This window comes from Colossoma macropomum, unplaced genomic scaffold (genome assembly GCF_904425465.1).
Source record: "Colossoma macropomum unplaced genomic scaffold, Colossoma_macropomum, whole genome shotgun sequence".
NCBI classification, from domain to species: Eukaryota; Metazoa; Chordata; class Actinopteri; order Characiformes; family Serrasalmidae; genus Colossoma; species Colossoma macropomum.
In genome coordinates this window covers 15,223,142-15,241,539 of record NW_023494800.1, presented here as the reverse complement: position 1 = coordinate 15,241,539, position 18,398 = coordinate 15,223,142, and the positions used below count along the sequence as shown (strand labels likewise).

The window sequence follows — 18,398 nt, the reverse complement described above, 5'->3', positions numbered from 1 at the left end:
TTTATGCTATATTAGGTTGTGCTGCTCTCTCCTACATCGCCATTAAAACTTACAAGCATCTTTTATCAGCTGTAGGGTTCTCATAACAAAGACACAAGTATAATTCTGTGTCTGTATCCCATTTCCTAATAGGACTCCAATGATGTCACAGATTGGGCTAACAACAAAAAGCCGATAGACAAGGAGGAGGCTCTGCAGGCATACCAGGGACTCAGCGAGTCCAAGAGGTAAGTAAATACCATAAAACTGTGAGAGCTTTGGAACTTAACTGCTCCTGCTTATTTGCCTTTTTGTTTTTTAATATTCATTTTTGAATATTTATTGTGTTTAGAATGAAGTCGTAACACTACATGATATCTACCTTTAGTTTAAGTACATACAGATTGCTTCTTATTTCTCCACAGCACTGCTGTGATAACTCACTCAAACAGCGTTAGCAAGGCCTTGTCATTTAGAAATATTGACAGTTGCATACCTAAAGGTGTTCTTCCTGGCATTCTTATTATATTTTTAGCTCTGACTTCTAAAGTAAACACCTTCCACCCTGCTCTGACAGTGATATGGAGTGACTGTTTTGACAAACATTTGAATCCATCCCAAACTTTCAATGTAGACAATCTACTTACCTGAGCTAAAGTGACTTCTTGTGCATGCATCCCTCTCCTTCCTCTGTCTCTCAGTCCCTTTGAGTGTGCTATCGTTGTTGTCCAGACACTAGAATCTAACATTAAAAGTAAAGTAAGTTTTTTCTTTCTCCTATAAAATTACTATTTTAGAGGTTTTGTTCCGACAGCAGCGATATATAGTCCTGAGATGTTCAAATGTCTATCGGGGGCATAACTACAATGTCTTTCTTTGTACTTGTGAGATTGTACTTTATTCAATTGGAACTGATTATTTTATGAATACTTGTTCTTTTGCTTCTATCACAATTTTAAGAGGAAAAAAATACTTTTTACTCCCCTTCATTTTGACCTTCAAAGCACAAGTAAATATTTCTATGGCAGCATATTCTGGACGTTTTTCATATTCAGATGCAAATTTGAAAATGCTAATTAAATTCTTCTGAAGCAAAGTCTTTCTGACATTTTCATTGTTTTAATGTTATGACTCTGGCGTATTAAAAACAGAATAACAGTCACTCATTTGCAATTACATTTCCTCATTGTTTTGCTTCAGCTCTGCCAAAAGGAAAATGTATTTGCAACCCTGTTTGCAATTGCCTTTTCACTGTCAGTGAAGAACTCCTGTCAATCAAATGCTGTGGGTGGGATGTCAGTATGGGGCGTGCCGTAGACAGTGAAAACGCAATTGCAGGTTGGAGCGTCATGATGAGGAAATGTAATTGCAAATGAGAGATTGTTCTTTTGTCAGAGTCGTAACATTAAAACAATGTAAATAAAACGACTTGAAGACTTTGCTTTTCCATATTAACCTATTCCAGCCATTATACAGAGAAATGCAACCGCAGATAGACATTTTGAATTTGAATTTGAATCATATCTTCAGTAATGCACCCTCACATGGGAAATGCAACCTTAAATACATGATTTAATTATCATTTTCAAATTTGAAAGTCCAATATTCTACCATACATTTCAAAGGACATACTATTTCTCTCTTGTTCTCTTGCCAGTTAGTCGAGTTGCTGCACATTTTAATTTATTATTTTTGTTAAATGAAAACATCTAACTAAATTCATTCCAGTGCAATATGAAACTGCCCACAGATGTGTTGGAGGACACTTACCAGCCAATAGTGACCACACTATACACCCCTAAAAATAAAACTTTGAATTAGTTTATTAAAACATTTTACTTATGTTAATATATATATATATATATATATATATATATATATATATATATATGTGTATATATATATATATATATATATATATATATATATATATATATATATATATGTATGTATATATATGTGTATATATATATATATATATATATATATATTATATATATATATATATAGGCTGACCACCTTTTATGTCTTACCAAAAAATGACAACTTGCTTATTTACTTGCTATTGCTATGCAACAACCAAGTTGATGCTCTAATGGTTTAAGTTGTTGTAGCTGCCCATGAATCCTGGATGTAAAACTGCAGAAGTGCAGGTGGAATGAACGTTTTGCAGCTAAAATACTTCTTAAACTATATTCCTGCCAATATAGTTCCTAATGCCTAAAGCATCATTCTATGATAACACTGCTAGGCCAGCCTGTTCTGCCTAACTAACCACTTTATTCTGCCTAACTAACTGCTTTCTTCTCTCTCCTCTCGTCTGCTTTCTAATTTCATTTGTGCCACTGCTTCTCTTTTTCTCTGCTTGGACAGCAGTAAAACACAGGACTGGGGTTATTTGAATGAAGATGGAGAGCTTGGCCTGGCCTATCAGGGGCTAAAGCAAGTAGCCAGGTTGTGCCTTTGTGCTTCAATCTTTTGCTGCCTTCCAGCTCCTTTATTTAATCTCAGCTGACTGCGTGTCACTCTTTTAGTACTTAAAAGTAGCACTTACTTATAACATTCATGGCGCTGGTTTAGCTGAGAGCTTCTCTGTAATGCTCGTATGGAAGATGAGTATCTTGGATACTTTCTTTTCTGTCACATTTCACGTTTTGGATTGAATTCTTCATTTTATTTGGAACTGTGTGATCCCACAGTGCATGCAGCATTTATTCAGTGCACAGGCAAAGATGAAAATTTTAGCTAAGTAGTGAAACTTTGGCTGTGTTCTAGGCTGCTGGAGGCACAGCTGCAGTCCCAGTCACGAAAGCACCAGGATGAACTGGAGGCTCTGCACACACAGATTGAGGTGCTGAAGGAAGACTTGGAGAAGAAGCAGGAGATGCTAAATCACTTCAGCACCCTCTCCCCGGAGGCGCTGGTGGAGTTCAGCGTCCAGCAGGAGATCACTCGCCTCACCAATGAGAACCTGGTGAGCACACTCACCTTCACAGCAATGGAAAAATAATACATGTGGTAAAGCATAAAACTTTATAAAATTTTTGTTCCTCCTCATGATTACGATGATATGTTCCAGGATCTCAAAGAGATCATGGAGAAGCTGGAGAAGAATGAGAGGAAGCTCAAAAAGCAGCTTAGGATCTACATCAAAAAAGTTCAGGAACTTGAAGGTATGATGTATACTGTTCTTATTCTCTTATTGCAGCTTATTGTACTAAGGTAGAGTAATGTCATACCTCGCTGTCATACTAATGTGATATTCGTTGTGTTGTGCAGTGGCCCAGGCAGCAGCCATGCAGGCTAACAGGGCCAGGCCAGAGCTGACCCGCCAGGTCACAGTGCAGAGGAAAGGAGAAAGACTTTGAGGGCATGTTTGAGTACTACAAAGAGGACGAAGCCTTGCTTATAAAGGCTCTTGTCACTGGTAAGTATGAGCAGGATTACCAGTCTTAAATTTGAATTATTATTTAGTTATTAACTTGTCAACTTTGACACCACAAATATATAAAAAAAAGCAATTGCAAAAAGTAAAGCTCCCCTCGAGAGCCTCTAGTGTAATCAGAGTGAGAGCGATAGGGCTACAATCTCGAAAGAACCACTAACTAAATGATATATTTGATATATATTGTCACTGGTCGAAACATGCCACAACAGCCACTGTTGCTCTAACTGGATGTCAGTAATGAAAACCGGAAATTGCATCTGCCTTTCTTTTATGTTAACCCTGTGTTCACATGATCATGAAAAATGTTATTGAATTATTGAAAGTAATATATACATTTTGAATAAGCGTATTTTCTGCTTTTTAAATAGAATATGTTTCTTTAAGGTCAGATTTGAGCAAATAAAATGTATTTACATTTATAGACAGTTGCCAACTCTACATAAATGAGTCTGTTAGTTGCTGTAGCATGTATCCTGCTAATGCTTTAGCTGTAAGAGATTCGCCTAAATGACCCATTTTACTGTTTCTAATTCTGTTTGTGCCTGTGTGTTGTTCTCAGACATGAAGCCCCATGTTGTGTCAGCCACGGTCCCCTGTCTCCCAGCCTACATCCTCTTCATGTGCATCCGTCACGCTGACTACATCAATGATGACCAGAAAGTGCACTCCCTGCTTACCTCGTCCATTAATGCTGTCAAGAAAGTTCTCAAGGTGTGTTTCCCAGTTCTGATTCTAAGCAAAGGATTCAGTTTCATACGAATTTCATATTAACTTCATACTAAATTTCACAACAAAAAAATATTCACCAATACAAAAGCTCATGAGTTGTTGATGTGCACAGACATTACCATTTCCACTGCTGTTGTTACTTTGCAGAAAAACAATGATGACTTCGAAATGACCTCTTTCTGGTTGGCTAACACTAGTCGACTCCTGCACTGTCTGAAGCAATATAGTGGAGACGAGGTGAGAAGCACAACCTATCCAAACTCATTTGCTTCATTACAGCACCACTTACAGTCTTCAGCGATAGAGATTTTGTTTGATCCTGTTTATTCCCAAACAGCCTCAGTCCTAGCTAAGCTTTGTGTGACTTTCATTGCACAGGCATTCATGACCCAGAACACAGCCAAACAGAACGAACACTGCCTGAAGAACTTTGACCTTGCAGAGTACCGGCAAGTTCTGAGTGATCTGTCCATCCAGATCTACCAGCAGCTCATTAAAATAGCTGAGGCCATTCTTCAGCCCATGATTGGTTAGTAGTTTCTTTGTGTTTCTATGTGTCCCCCTTCAGTCCTCAAAGGATCTGATTAATATTATTTTTCCGTTGTTACTCTGTCCATGACACACTTCCTTCTTGACAGTGATGTATATATTTTCCCTTTTCTGTGGTAGTGTCTGCTATGTTGGAGAGTGGAAGCCTCACAGGGGTCAAACCCATGGGCTACAGGCACCGTTCTTCCAGTATGGACTGTGAGACCGGGGGTCCCAGGGGGCTACACCCTAGAGGCTCTGATCAGACAGCTGAGCCAGTTCTACACCATCATGGGAGAGCACGGGTTGGACCCAGAGATCGGCCAGCAGGTCATCCGCCAGCTTTTCTACAGCATCAACGCCGTCACGCTCAACAACCTGCTGCTGCGCAAAGACGTCTGCTCCTGGAGCACTGGCATGCAGCTCAGGTATAACAGAAAAAACTTAAATGCCAGCAGAAATAGGGCTGCAAGGAGACAACAGCAATTTAATTTACTTCAAAACACTTCACTCTGCTCATGATTTTTTTATACCACCTATTTTTCAGAATTTCTGAATAATTCAATGTTTGAGATGTAAACAAAGTCATTTAGAGTGGTTTGATGTGAAATGGGGTATTGTAGAGAAACTTACTGACTACCAATTTCTATACAGTGGTAGTGACAGAAACCAGGGGTTGTGATGTCTACAATGAAAATATAGTCATTTTATTTACTATGAGTCTTCTGAATTTATGTATGTCAGGTTGATAGTGTTCAAACAGTGGTAGATCCCCAAAAAATAATTTTTTGGGTACTACTTTTCCTTTTAGCACCCTGCATATACCTATACCTCTCCACCATGAATCTGCTTTTATAAATATATGTTAGGCCAAAACCTTATCCCAAAACAATGGGTGCATTCAAAATGGCATACTACTATACTACATATTGCAGACTGCACAAGTATATACTGTACACTGCATGCTCCTCTTCATAGTAGTATACAGTAGAGTATCCAGTATACGACCAACATCAGGGACTAAGCCAGTCAGACCCGTCTCAACACCCACCATATTTTCCTTAGCTCTTCAATCACTGCTAGACCCTTTTTTTTGGCTCTTTTTCAGGTCAGGTCTTTAGTAATATGTGTGGATATAATGCATATACAGGTTTGGATACGTCTGTATGGTAAACCTATGTAGTTTCCAAACACACCTGTTTTTCTCTATTTATGACTCATTTTCATTTTCATTACATTCGTAGTTGGTAAATTGAAAAGTTGGTAAAGTTGTTTGGTTGAGACTAACTTTAGTGAGTTACTGGTGAACTATGTTATCTATAGTTAATGTTATTAAAGAGATGAAGTAAGCAAACACACCTTAAGACCAGCAGCGAAAACTGATGGAATGTTAGCGTAACACTGAGCGCAGCAGCAGGACAAACTATTTCCTTTCACATCATTCATGTGTTCATAAAAGGCTGAAACTGAGTCTGTTAAACTGTTCGGAGCAAACCAGGTGGTTCTATCCGTAGTTACATCCTCACAAAACGACCATGTTACATTTTTGGATGCAATATATCACAAAGATGTGCCTGCCTGCAGAAGTTGTACATCCTATGGGTATCTTTGGTGTACTGGGTAAATTCATGTTGGTCACATACTAGCTACTACTTTTGTTACTACTTTTTGTGCACATGCAAATTTCATGCCTTAATCGCTTGCTTGCCTTAACCCATGTCAAATTGCTAAGTCTTAAATAGTTATGCCTGTGTGATTTCTGACATTGTATATATGAATACTGTTATATAAAAATGTACAAAAGTTTATTGCATGGCTAAAAACAGTAGTGGCAGCAAAATTGAAACCTGAATTTGTTTGCAGTTTTGACCATTTTTATAGTTGCTTTTCTGTTACTTGAATGGCAGTTATATTAGTCTCATTAGTAACATTAGGTGGTTATTTACTGCAACTTCTGTTCATGCCTTAATGACATTTATATGCTGTTGCATGCGGATTCAGGTACAACATAAGTCAGATGGAGGAGTGGCTTCGGGATAAGAACTTGAAACCAGAGTGGAGCGGTGGCCACCATCGAGCCTCTTATCCAGGCTGCTCAGCTGCTGCAGCTTAGGAAGAAGACTTCTCAGGACGCTGAGGCTATCTGCAATACGTGCAGTGTGCTTAGCACACAACAGGTAGGGATCCATGTAGCAGATTTAATACTGATGTTAAATTACAGCCTGTAACTGAGTGCTCAGTCATGCACTGTTTTTTTTTTTCCATCAGATTGTAAAGATCCTCAATCTTTACACCCCCCTGAATGAATTTGAGGAGAGAGTCACTGTGTCCTTCATTAGAGACATACAGGTATATCTCTTCCATCCATAACTGGCTACTTTATTTAACAGTTTAATCACATGTTCACTGTATTTCCAAAAGTTTGTAGATTCCCATTCTAAAATGAAAGTGAGTTCAGCTACTTTAAAGTGTACCTGTTTACAAAGGCATTGAATTGCGAACAGTTTATAAAACCTCCACAGAAGCGCACTGTCAATAAAATGGTACATTCTCGAGCAGCAACCTAAGGTCACCATGCCCAATTCTGAGTGTTGGCTAGAAGGCCTCTGTGGTGGTGGAGCACCATCTAAAAGCCTTTGGGATGAGTTGGAGTGGACTTTGTGATCCAAAAATAATCATCCAACATCACTACCTGAACTCACTAATGCTCTTGTTGATGAATGCAATCAAATCCTCACAGCAGTGCTCCAACATCTAGTGTAAAGCCTTCCCAGAATAGTAGAGGCTGTTACTTCAGCAAAGGAAGGGAAGATGATCTTTTAGTAACTTTGATGTTGGAACAAATGCTGGATGAGCAGGCGTCTACAAACTTCTGGACATGCAGTTTAATTTTCTGATTGTTGTCGATTGAGCACTTCTGCAACTGCAAGTAATATTTAGGTCATGGGTTCATTGTCCAGGAATGGTGATGATGATTAATAAAAAACAGCTAATACATATGTAAATATATATGATAATGCCTGCGAGATAACTGGCCGTTTTCTTTTCAGAATCGTCTCCAAGGCAGAATAGAAAACAACCAGCTCCTGGTGGACACAAAGCACACATTCCCAGTGCTGTTCCCCTACACTCCTTCAGCCCTGAGTCTGGAGACCATCCACATCCCTGCCTCTCTCAACCTGGACTTCCTCATACGAGTCTGACCTCTCAGTCTGTTTCTCTTTTGCTCTCTCATGGACCCCACTGAAGCAGACCTGCAGGGGAGTACCCCCTAGCACAGCCCCACCAACCAGCATACAAAAACCCTATAGCTGGCAGGGATACATCAGCAGCCAGCGAGCCTTTCTGGCAGACTAATTTCTGTGTTGTGGCACTTTCCTTTCTATTTGGTGTTAAGAAGCAAATCATAATGTGTGCAAAGAAGAACATCAGGGTGTTACTTGGGAGATTCTACAATACTGAAATGAACAGAGCTTCAGTTTAGCCCTAACAGATCTAACAGTTTTTGTTTTCTACATCAGTTCATTCTTTCTTTGCAGCTAATGATTAAAAAGGCTATTCCAGTCTCTGCACTGACACAGGGACATAATTTCTTTCACAACTCATTCACATCTTTTATTAGGTTTTCTTGTATGTGGCTTAACAGCCAGCAGATCTAGTCTCTCAGCTGCTGCCAGCAAAAGCAGGAGAAACCTCTGCATTGCAGTGGCTGCTGTCCGTGACTCACTCTGTCCAAGTGAAGCCCATTCTTTCTCTTTTTTTCCTGCCTGGAAGAGTTCTGTGCCTGCAGCCAGTCCTTTTCTCTGAGAAGTCCAGGCAGCACTTGAGCAGGCTTCCAGAGAGAGGCTTTGACAGCCTGAAACTGTTATGTCACAGCGTTAGTGTCCTGTGCCATACAGCTCTCCTAATACACAAACCGGTCAGGAGAGAGATGGACAGGAGAGCGGCAAATCAAAGTTGAACGGTGGAGCAGAGAAATGAGGTGTTGTAGGAGACGGGAGGTACGTGAGCTGAGATAGTAAATTCTCTGTTTGGAATAAGGGAATGGTAAATATTTTACGCTGAGAACTAAAGGGGGAAATTTGTATGTGTTGAAGTGAAAGGCATTTGGAAGTGGGGTGCAGGAAAGTGAGGAGGCGCTACAGTTCGTATACCGAGGAAGGAATTATAACAGAAGAGAGGACCTACAAAAAAACATGCCATGTGTCTTTTTTTTGTCACATCATGTTGATTTACAGATTAAGGAAAGTTATACATGCAATCCCAGAGCAATAACTGCAAAACACTGTTTTCTAACAAAGAATATTTTACAATCTGTTTTTTTAATCTTCGTTCATACATCTGTAACATGTCAACAGCAAAGACCAGGCTATTGGTTTGAAATACAGCTTCCTTCTCTAATTGTATTTATCTGTTTTATGATATAAATGCACTGTTTTGCCTACTCTAAAGCAGCAGTGAGTTTTGAACTAGAGAGGGAAGGCTTTCGACTCTGTCTCTCTAAGATTCAGAACTCTCATTCATACATCATTACCAATAATGAATGGCTCTGTGGGTCTCTGTTAGCTTTATACCACTTTTCAATGCCAATAAAAAAAGACCATTGTGGAGTTTCTTTCAGTGTTGTGTTCATATGTGGAAAAAATATACGATGAATATATTTGCTTTGTGAATGTTTCCTTTTTTGTAATCCTCGGATGACAACGCTTTTACAGCAGATTCACTCTTTTGTGTATTTATTAGCTTACACAATGTCATATTCTAAACAAGGCTTCATTTGAAGCTTTTGGGAATTTGTACTGCCCCCTGCTGCCTGTTCAGTGCTCCACAGCTCTCTGATGAATAACAGGAGTAGAAGTGCTGATCTAGAGTCAGATTCATTTCTTATTTACGATGACGTTACTTACAGGAACAGATCATAGATCAGCACTCCTACTCGGAGATGCTTCATGAAGACCCAATCAGCTGTCAGAAACATCCCAATGCCTCTTTTTCATGAAACCATGAAAGCTGCTTAACTGCCTACACATATATTTAATACAGTTCATACCACAAAGATTTGCAGTTTGTATTTTACTTGCGTGTGCCATAGGAATTTGCCATTTTATTCCTTTCTACTCTATTGTGTACAGTAGCAGTTACAACATCATCAGTCCCTTTTTATCAGCTAGGGGGCAGTAATTGTTCTGAACATCTCTGTCAAACTTCAAAACATTCAAGTCAACAGCTTTCATACAGAGTGTGATTGTGATCTATACACTATACAGTGTTGTACACTGTATGACTAATCCAAATACAAATACTGTCTACAGATACAAATTCCATTTAATGGTACATCTCATCAAATTTGTTTATATATTTAAAGAAATATATTTTCTGGGAACTTTCTTGCACCACTTTTCCATACCTCTGACCTCTGTTATGAAGTGTAAAATAAGATTATAATGTGTGTAGTCTGAAAAAAAAAGAGATGTAAAGCTGTATGAATCTGTTGTTCATTCTGATTTCTCATGCAAAATAAAACTGCTCGTCATCACATTTTGACTAGTATTTATGCTGACTTCTTTGTTTTCTGCTGTTGTTTCCCCTTTAAAGTGCAGCTGAGCGTTTTGTATCGGCCAGTTCCTTCTTTCTAGACGTCTAGTTTGGTCAGCTTTTATCTGGAAATCTAACTGGTTTGTTCCTCCGATCACAGCAGTAACAGCACGAAAGCTAATGTTGGGGTACTACTCAAAAACTCAAAAAGTAATAAATTACAAATTACTTCCAGTATTTAGGCTACTACTACTTGCTTCTCTCAAACTGTAATGGGGTTAACTTACTTATTGCTTCCTGGAAAAGTAATCTCACTACTCATTTCTTTACTTCTAAGTCACTGTCTAAAACACATCTGTACCAACTGGAGAGTACAAGATAAAATCCAATAGTCTTTTTCAGTGGTAAAAAAAATAGCCAATGAAACTAAACATCATTTGAAAGGCCTGTCACTAACCACAGATTATTATGTGCAGTGAGGAGAATTGCCACTAAATAATGTCTCCCATGTCTGAAATGATCCCTTAGTCACTATAGACCACGTTAGTCGTGTCGTCATTTTGTGGTCGGCGCCATGTTCTTTTGCCCATATTAGGAACTCCGGGTCTGAGCTCCATTTCTCTATGGCCAGAATGAATAGGGTTTTCGAAAAATCGCTTCTATCGCACCGTGTGTTAAATAAACATGTTCAGAACCCGATACGTTTTGTCCTGTGTTTATTTTTCTCTCAAATAACACTGGATGCTCCGATTTACAATGTCGTTAAAGAGTTGAAATATTAATATTGCTACATGTGAGCTAAAGCTACTGCGCACTGAATTCACGTCATTAGACTGACAGCCTCCTTAAGCAGGTAATCACCCCCTGATAAACTGATTTCGGCTATCAGAATATATTAATTTTTATTTTAATGCTGGTAACATTTTTCTGAGGACATTCGTCAGCTTTTTGTTCGACTTGTCCCGTTCCACCTTATGTGGTGCAGCAGTCGTGTTCTGAACTGCTGCGCCATTTAAGGTGGAATGAGGAAATTCGAACAAGTAGGCGGCGAAAAAGAAGCGGACTTCAGCTTCATGGAGGGTTGAAAGGTATGATATGAGGAGGTTTCTCTATTTCCGCTTAACAGATGAGTAACATTAACTTATTTTTGCTGTTTCACAGAACAGACAGGTCAGTATTTTGTCTCTTTTGCTAATGTTTGTTACCGCTAGTCACAGCTGCTGCACCATTTAAGGTGGAACGGGAACATTCAAACAAGAAGCTGCGAAAAAAGAAGCTAAATTCAGCCTCGTAGTTTTAACACGGGTGGTGTTTTTGGTAAGGAGTTTTAGCCTATCAAATATCCTACCTAGAGGTAGGGCTGGGCAGTAAAACGATAACGATAATTATCGCGATATAACTTTTCCTCGATAGAGCGATACGACATGTTCGATAAATGTTCGATATAATGCACCATTCTCACACTTCCACGTTCAGCGAAAGCCTTGGTGGCGTTTTCTACTGCAAGGAAAGAGACACTACTGTGCTGTCGCCAGGAGAGGGCGCACTTCCGAGTTTTACTACATGATTAGAGAGGGAGGGGGCCACGAGTAAGATGAGTCTTTAGCAACGGCTGAAACGCAGAGTTATACATTCCCTGTTTGAGCGGAACGACAGGCGATCTGTTCTCCTGTGACCGAGTCTGAGTGACGAGGTCAGTGGTGTAACTGTACTGTCCTACAGTGAACTCACCTCTTTGTGTACATCCTAACCAGCTTTAGCAGCATTAAATCACAATCCTCACAACTCCAGCGCTGTTACAGCGCTCGGACAGTCATATTTAAATGTTAGTGCATTCCCAAGCAACGAAAGTGAAAGAAAGAAGTGGGTTCATGCAGTTACGGCCCTGATGTAAACAAAAGTAAACTGAGGAAGCTGTGAGGCATTGGAAAGCGGGAGAGCGCTAGCTTTCCAGGCTAGCTGTTTTTAGCAGCTGGCTAACTTAAAGTAGCGCTTCGTCACTGCACGACACGGCGAATTAATGATACTGTAGATCAAACACGACACAAAAGCACCGCTTTCAGTTTAAACATACCTAAAAGGAGGACTCTGTTTGTCTGGTGTTGATATTTTGCGGTTCACCCCTTAAACTACTACAATTGAATATCCAGTCGTCGCTAGCTGGTGTCTGAATACTGTGATGTCATTTGTAGCGGGGTAGCCGAGCGCTCGTCACCAGCTAAAAATAATGTTTTCTTTCTTAAATTATGACTATTACAAAATAGCCATGCTTTTCCAGCTGGTAAAAAACAGCTCACCAGACACTCTCTCCCACTCTCCCATGACAGATTTGTGAAATGTTCCACTGTTTGGTGAGTGTTTGTTGTGTTCCGACCATAAAGGATAGTTTAAAACAGCAATTAACCACCCAGGAGCAAAATCAGCCTTCAAACTTGAAAGAAATAATGATGTGACATTTATCGCGATATGTATCGATATCGAACAATAAAAATTTTGTTTATCCTGATAACATTTTTGGCCATATCGCCCAGCTCTACCTAGAGGTTTTATTTACGGTAATACCTGTAATTATGCGCTACGGTAGAACGTTTCGATAAGGTAGCACAGCCCGCCTTAGTGTCGCGTAGTTTAGTGACATCAAATTGATGCGCAGTAGCTTTAGCTTCAGCAATATTAGTATTATAGCTCTTTACGACCTCGTAATTCGGAGGATCCAGTGATATTCGGGAGAAGAATGTTCACAGGACAAAACGTATCGGGTCCTGAACATTTTATTTAACATGGTGCGATAGAGACGGTTTTTCGAAAACCCTATTCATTCTGGCCATAGAGAAATGGGGCTTAGACCCGGAGTTCCTAATATGGGCATAACGAGTACTACAGAATGACGCACGACTAACGTGGTCTATACCCTGCATAATTCGTGATAGTAGTAAACAATTTCGAATACAAATGAGTCTGACTGCACAGGTGAGAATAGTTTATTTACGTCTGTAACAGGTCTGAAGAGAGGTCTGTGGAGACTCTGCCATTGTAGCTGGGCTCGTTAATCCCCTTCAGACAAGTTGCTCGTGAATCTTCAGACCAGCCTCCCAAATCCGCTCGGGTACATCGGTTGTACTAGAGAACTTGCAGAATTGAGAATTACAGCTCTGTAATTTCTTCCAGGTTTCTCAAACGCTAGAGGGCGCTCCCGAGTCCAAAATGAATGGGTTAATATGGAGCATTTCAGCGTTTCACGTTTATAAATGCTTAAACATTTTAATATAAAAGATTACATTCATTTCCTGAACACAGAACAACATTTAACATTTTAACACTTATATTTTTAAGAGCTTTTAAACTCCATTTATAGAAGTTTAAAATGGCACCTCATGTACGTTCATGACGCAAACAGCCAATGAGCTGCTCCGCTTGCCAACCAGTCAGCACTCAGTAGCAGGAATGCCAGTGTCCTCATCCCCAAAACCTGTTTGCTGTAGAAAAAAGGAAACATACAAGTAAGTTTTCTTTGCTTTTTACTGAAATCTTCTACTTTCTAAAATTAGATGAAAATTCTGGGCAAGTGATTGGAAACTATTTTAACTTTTCATTTTTATTCTTTTAGTTTCATTTACCCCCATTCCCGCTCGCAGGTTCCCTCTGGCGTTTTGCAGGCATGTTTTTGATGTAAGTGGAGCAATAGGAAGAGGCCAGGATCCTCATAAACCAGCTCTAATTGATAAGACGATTTGACCGATTGTTCTTTTTCCTGCACTACACTGCGCTGCTCTTATTCTCAAAGCAACACTGTTAGCTGTTGAGAGCTGGTTTATGAGGAGCCTGGCCTCTCCCTATTTCCCCCCACTTATATCAAAAACAGGACTGCAGAACGCGAGAGGGCGCTCACGAGCGAGTCCTCAATGAATGGGGGTGAATGCAGCTAAATGGCTAAAATGAAAAGTTAGAATAGTTTCTAATCACTTGCCCAGATTTTTCTTTTAATTTTAAAGAGTAGAAGGATGTATTCCATTAAAAAAGCAGAGTAAACTTACCTTTATGTTTCCTCTTTTCTACAGCAAATGGCGTTTTGGACAGCAGTGCTGATTGTTTGGTGAGTGGAGCAGCTCATTGTCTCTTTGCGCTCACTGACGTCATGAACGTACATGAGGTGCCATTTTAAACTTCTATAAATGGAGTTCAAAAGCTCTTAAAATATAACAGTGTTAAAATGTTAAATGTTGTTCTGTGCTCAGGAAATGAAAGTAATCTTTTATGTTTAAGCATTTATAAAGTATGTTTTTGCTCAAATGCTCCATCTTAACCCATTCATTTTGGACTTGCTCGGGAGCGCCCTCTAGTGTTTGAGAAAACCAGAAGACATTACAGAGTGGTAATTCTGCTCTCTACAAGTTCTCTGGTAGCACACGCCCAGTGAGAGTGTTCAGAATAACTAATTCAGCAACAGGTCAGTCTTTAGCCTCCTCTACTCACCTGATATCTCAGCTAGCTGCTACTGCTGTACTCTGTTTACCTCCCTCAGGAAATATCACATTAATCCACCACTGACTGAGATGATCTCCGTTATTGATTTTCAGACTCTAGTTAACAGATTTCGTTAATGATGGCGCATTCAATGTTCGCTTGCAAAAGCAGTCCTGGTTCTGCTTCATAGCCAAGACATTTTACAACTGATTTTATACATACAGAACAGTCTGCAGTCACGTGGAACCTTTTCTTACATTTGTAGTTTCAGCTCAAGCCGATTGAAGTTTTTATTTTTGAGTTAATACTCAAACGTAGGGAATGCAGACAATGTACCGTACATCAAAATACTGTTAGATTTAAAGCATTGAAGGAATCTTTAATGAGCTTTAATTTCACGTGTTGCTGTATTTAAATCGTAAATGTCATATGACGTTGATCATATTTACACTGAAATGTTTAAGTGACCAAATAAGCTATCACATGACATTTTAAGTCTGGAATCACTTCTTATTGTAAACAAACAATAACAGGCATCTTAGAACATGATATGTAAAGCTATTTATCTATTATTTAATTATTATTTATCTAGGCGGTGTTAATTTGTTCCAGAAACACAAATAATAATAGAATAAATACAGATAAGCAAATAAAAAGCCATTGTGATTAAATGCGTTACCATTCACTAAATCTCTCCTGAATGAAGTTTAGCATTGTTATTATCCAATACCTAGTTGCTCTAATCAAACTTTCGTTAAATTAAATCAAGTACTGCTGATGGAATTAAACAAATCCATGAGGAGACATAACAACAGAATAAACATGCCAATTACATTGTAATTATTTTATTAATTGAAAGTAATTTTGGTATAGTGAGCCTGTAAGATCCTATTTATGCCTCTGGCACACACAATTATGTACAAAGACAGCCAACGATAATCTATATTGAGGACGTTTATGTTTAAAATGCATCACGCTGTGTTAGAGATATTTCAGTAAGGCACTTTAGTATCCATCAAAAAATAACACACATTTTGCTGTTGATTTAATTGAGAGAAATGTACCGATGCATGGCGATGTGCAAAAATAACGCTCTGCACTGACATGCTCTAATGTTCTCATGCATCAGCCAGTCTACTTTTTTGTCCTTGGTTGATTTTTTTCTTACCATGATGCTCTGAGAGACTTATGTACAAATCTTCCAGCAAAACATAAACAGACAGTGCTTATAAATGTTTATTACATCTACACATGATGGAAATGTGAGACTAAATAAAAATGTAAATCTCTAAGTCTTCACTGGAATGCTTGAATGCTTGTGTGCTGACTTTTGAAAACCTGAAACTGCTTGAGAGTCAGAGGAGTCTATTTACAGCTTACACCAATAACACCAAAAAGGAAATTCATTTTAACTTCTTCATTTTGTTTTCGCTGAAAGTCAGGCACAGTCATAAAAATATAAAGCAGTTTCACTACAGAGCACTGTGTCATTTGCTTATTTCTTTATTTATTTATTTTTTAACCAGCGCCACAACAGTGCTATTCATATGGCATGTTAGCGCCAAGCTAGCTGGGTTAGCTTGGAGCTGTACTGGATTTAGCGGTCAGTTCTAGTTTAGATAAAGAATTTCCTAAATAAAAGGCTTGTAAGCACCATTATTTATGTGGTGTGACTCAGTCTTTAAGGTACCTCCTCTATAAAAGCTTGAAGTCTGTCATTTTATTGGAGCATTAGTTTGTTAGCTGTTTAGCTTTCTGCTAAACACTTTAAAAAGATGGTTATTCAAGGGTTCTTTAGTAAAGCCAATGGCTCTTTTTAGAACCATGAGTTCTGTATAAAAGGCTAAGACTATTTGGATGTATATCACTTTCACTCGCGTTCTATGGGTATAGGGGAGTGACGTGTATATTTCAGTAGTTCACCATCATAGATGAATGAGTTCGCCAGTTCAGCTGCGCCACTCCATAGTCTAGTCTCACTTACCTATGACTGTTAACGTTCCTTATTCCTTCCTGTGCGATCCAACCAGCGATATTCAAGTATTGAGTCAATGACGGAAAACTGATGGCGATACTGAATGTCAAGCTGTATCACTAAATACTGCTGGAATACAATACAGTTAAAGAAAGAATTACATCTCCTCATCTTCTTTCCTGTGTCCTGACCGATACACCATCCTGCTTACTGTTAACCCTAAACAAACTAGCCCTACCTTACTCCGTATCAAACAAGTTCTATACAGAATTGAATGTGTAAATGGTTCTTTGCATGGTGAAATTGTTTTTCAGATTGATGGAGAATGTGTTGTATATGGTTCTATATAGCAAAAGAAAGGCTTCTGCTATTGTTAGGATGTCAAGCTTGTAACAATAGAAGAATCCTTTTTGGTGTTATATAGAACCATTTTCAAAAACAACAGCATATTCTTTTTGCACAGTGCTGTCCAAAGTTTCAGAAAATGGACCATGACAAAAATAAATGCACTGTATTACATACTCTGATGAAGTATATGATGAAAATGCCATAATCCGAATTGAATTTGTTTTTACAGTGTCATGAAGTTGCTGTTGTGATAAAGAATGTTAAATTAAAGAAATCCTTTAGTGTAAACGCCAAAAACATGGCCTGTTACATTAGCTCTAACAACCAGTTGTATAAGCACTACATCTAGTTCCAGTGTTTCAGCCATACTCATTGCTAACAGGTGTAAAATCAAGCACAAAGCCATGCAGTCTCTATAGACAAACATTGGCAGTAGAATGGTTCATACTGAAGAGCTTGGTGACTTTAAATGTGCCAGTCATAGGATGTCACAGTTTGTGAAGTTTCTGATATCCCCAAATCAACTGTAAGTGTTATCATTGTGAAAAAAAAGCATCTATGAGCAACAACAGCTCAGCCACAAAGTGGTAGAGTGGCAGACCATGCAAATTCTCAGAGCAAGGCCGTTGAATGCTAGAAGACGTCTTGTATCCCTCACTACAGAGTTCCAAACTGCCTCTGGAACCAGCATGAGCACAAGAGCTGTGCATTGGCAGCTTCATGAAATAGGCTTCCATGGCAAGCAGTTGCGCACAAGCCTTAGATCACTATGCACAATGCTAAGCGTCGAATGGAGTGGTGAAAAGCACGTCGTCCCTGGGCTCTGGAGCAGTGGAAACGTTCCCTGGAGTAATGAATCATGCTTCACTATCTGCCCAAAGTTTGGTGAAGGAGGAATAATGGGGGCTAATTTCCAGGGTTTGGGCTCAGCCCCTTATTTCCACTGAAGGGTAATGTTAATGCTTTTGCATATAAACATATTTTAGACAACTATTTGCTTCCCACTTTGTGGTGGCTGTTTGGGAAAGGCCCTTTCCTGCTCCAGCATGACTGTAACCCAGTACACAAAAAGAGGTCCAGGAAGTCATGGTTTGATGAGTTATGTATGGAGGAACTCCAGTGGTCTGCACAGAGCCCTGGCCTCGACCCCACTGAACACCTTTGGGGTGAATTGAAATATTGATTGCAAGCCAGATCTTCTCATCCAACATCAGGACAAATGCTCTTTTGGATGAATGGGCAAAAATTCCCACAAACACACTCACACAGAATCTTGTGGAAAGCCTTTCTAGAAGAGCAGAGGCTGTTAAAGCTGCAAAGGAGGACCAGCTCCATATTAATGCCCATGCTTTTGGAATCAGATGTTCAACATGCTCATACTTTTGGCCATAT

General features: G+C 39.2%; 1 protein-coding gene across 1 annotated transcript in view; it reads left to right on the top strand.

The window, feature by feature from the left end:
- The window catches only part of myo5b (myosin VB), a 68,752-nt gene extending 59,453 nt beyond the window's left edge, over positions 1–9,299 (top strand). The window contains 14 exon segments of the mRNA XM_036587638.1: positions 133–227; positions 2,755–2,953; positions 3,059–3,152; positions 3,259–3,329; positions 3,331–3,406; positions 3,987–4,138; positions 4,304–4,393; positions 4,535–4,685; positions 4,826–4,917; positions 4,919–5,112; positions 6,686–6,731; positions 6,733–6,861; positions 6,953–7,033; positions 7,735–9,299. Of these exon segments, the coding sequence (XP_036443531.1) occupies positions 133–227; positions 2,755–2,953; positions 3,059–3,152; positions 3,259–3,329; positions 3,331–3,406; positions 3,987–4,138; positions 4,304–4,393; positions 4,535–4,685; positions 4,826–4,917; positions 4,919–5,112; positions 6,686–6,731; positions 6,733–6,861; positions 6,953–7,033; positions 7,735–7,887 (1,623 nt within the window). The 3' untranslated portion in view covers positions 7,888–9,299.
- Positions 9,300–18,398: the final 9,099 nt, after the last annotated feature.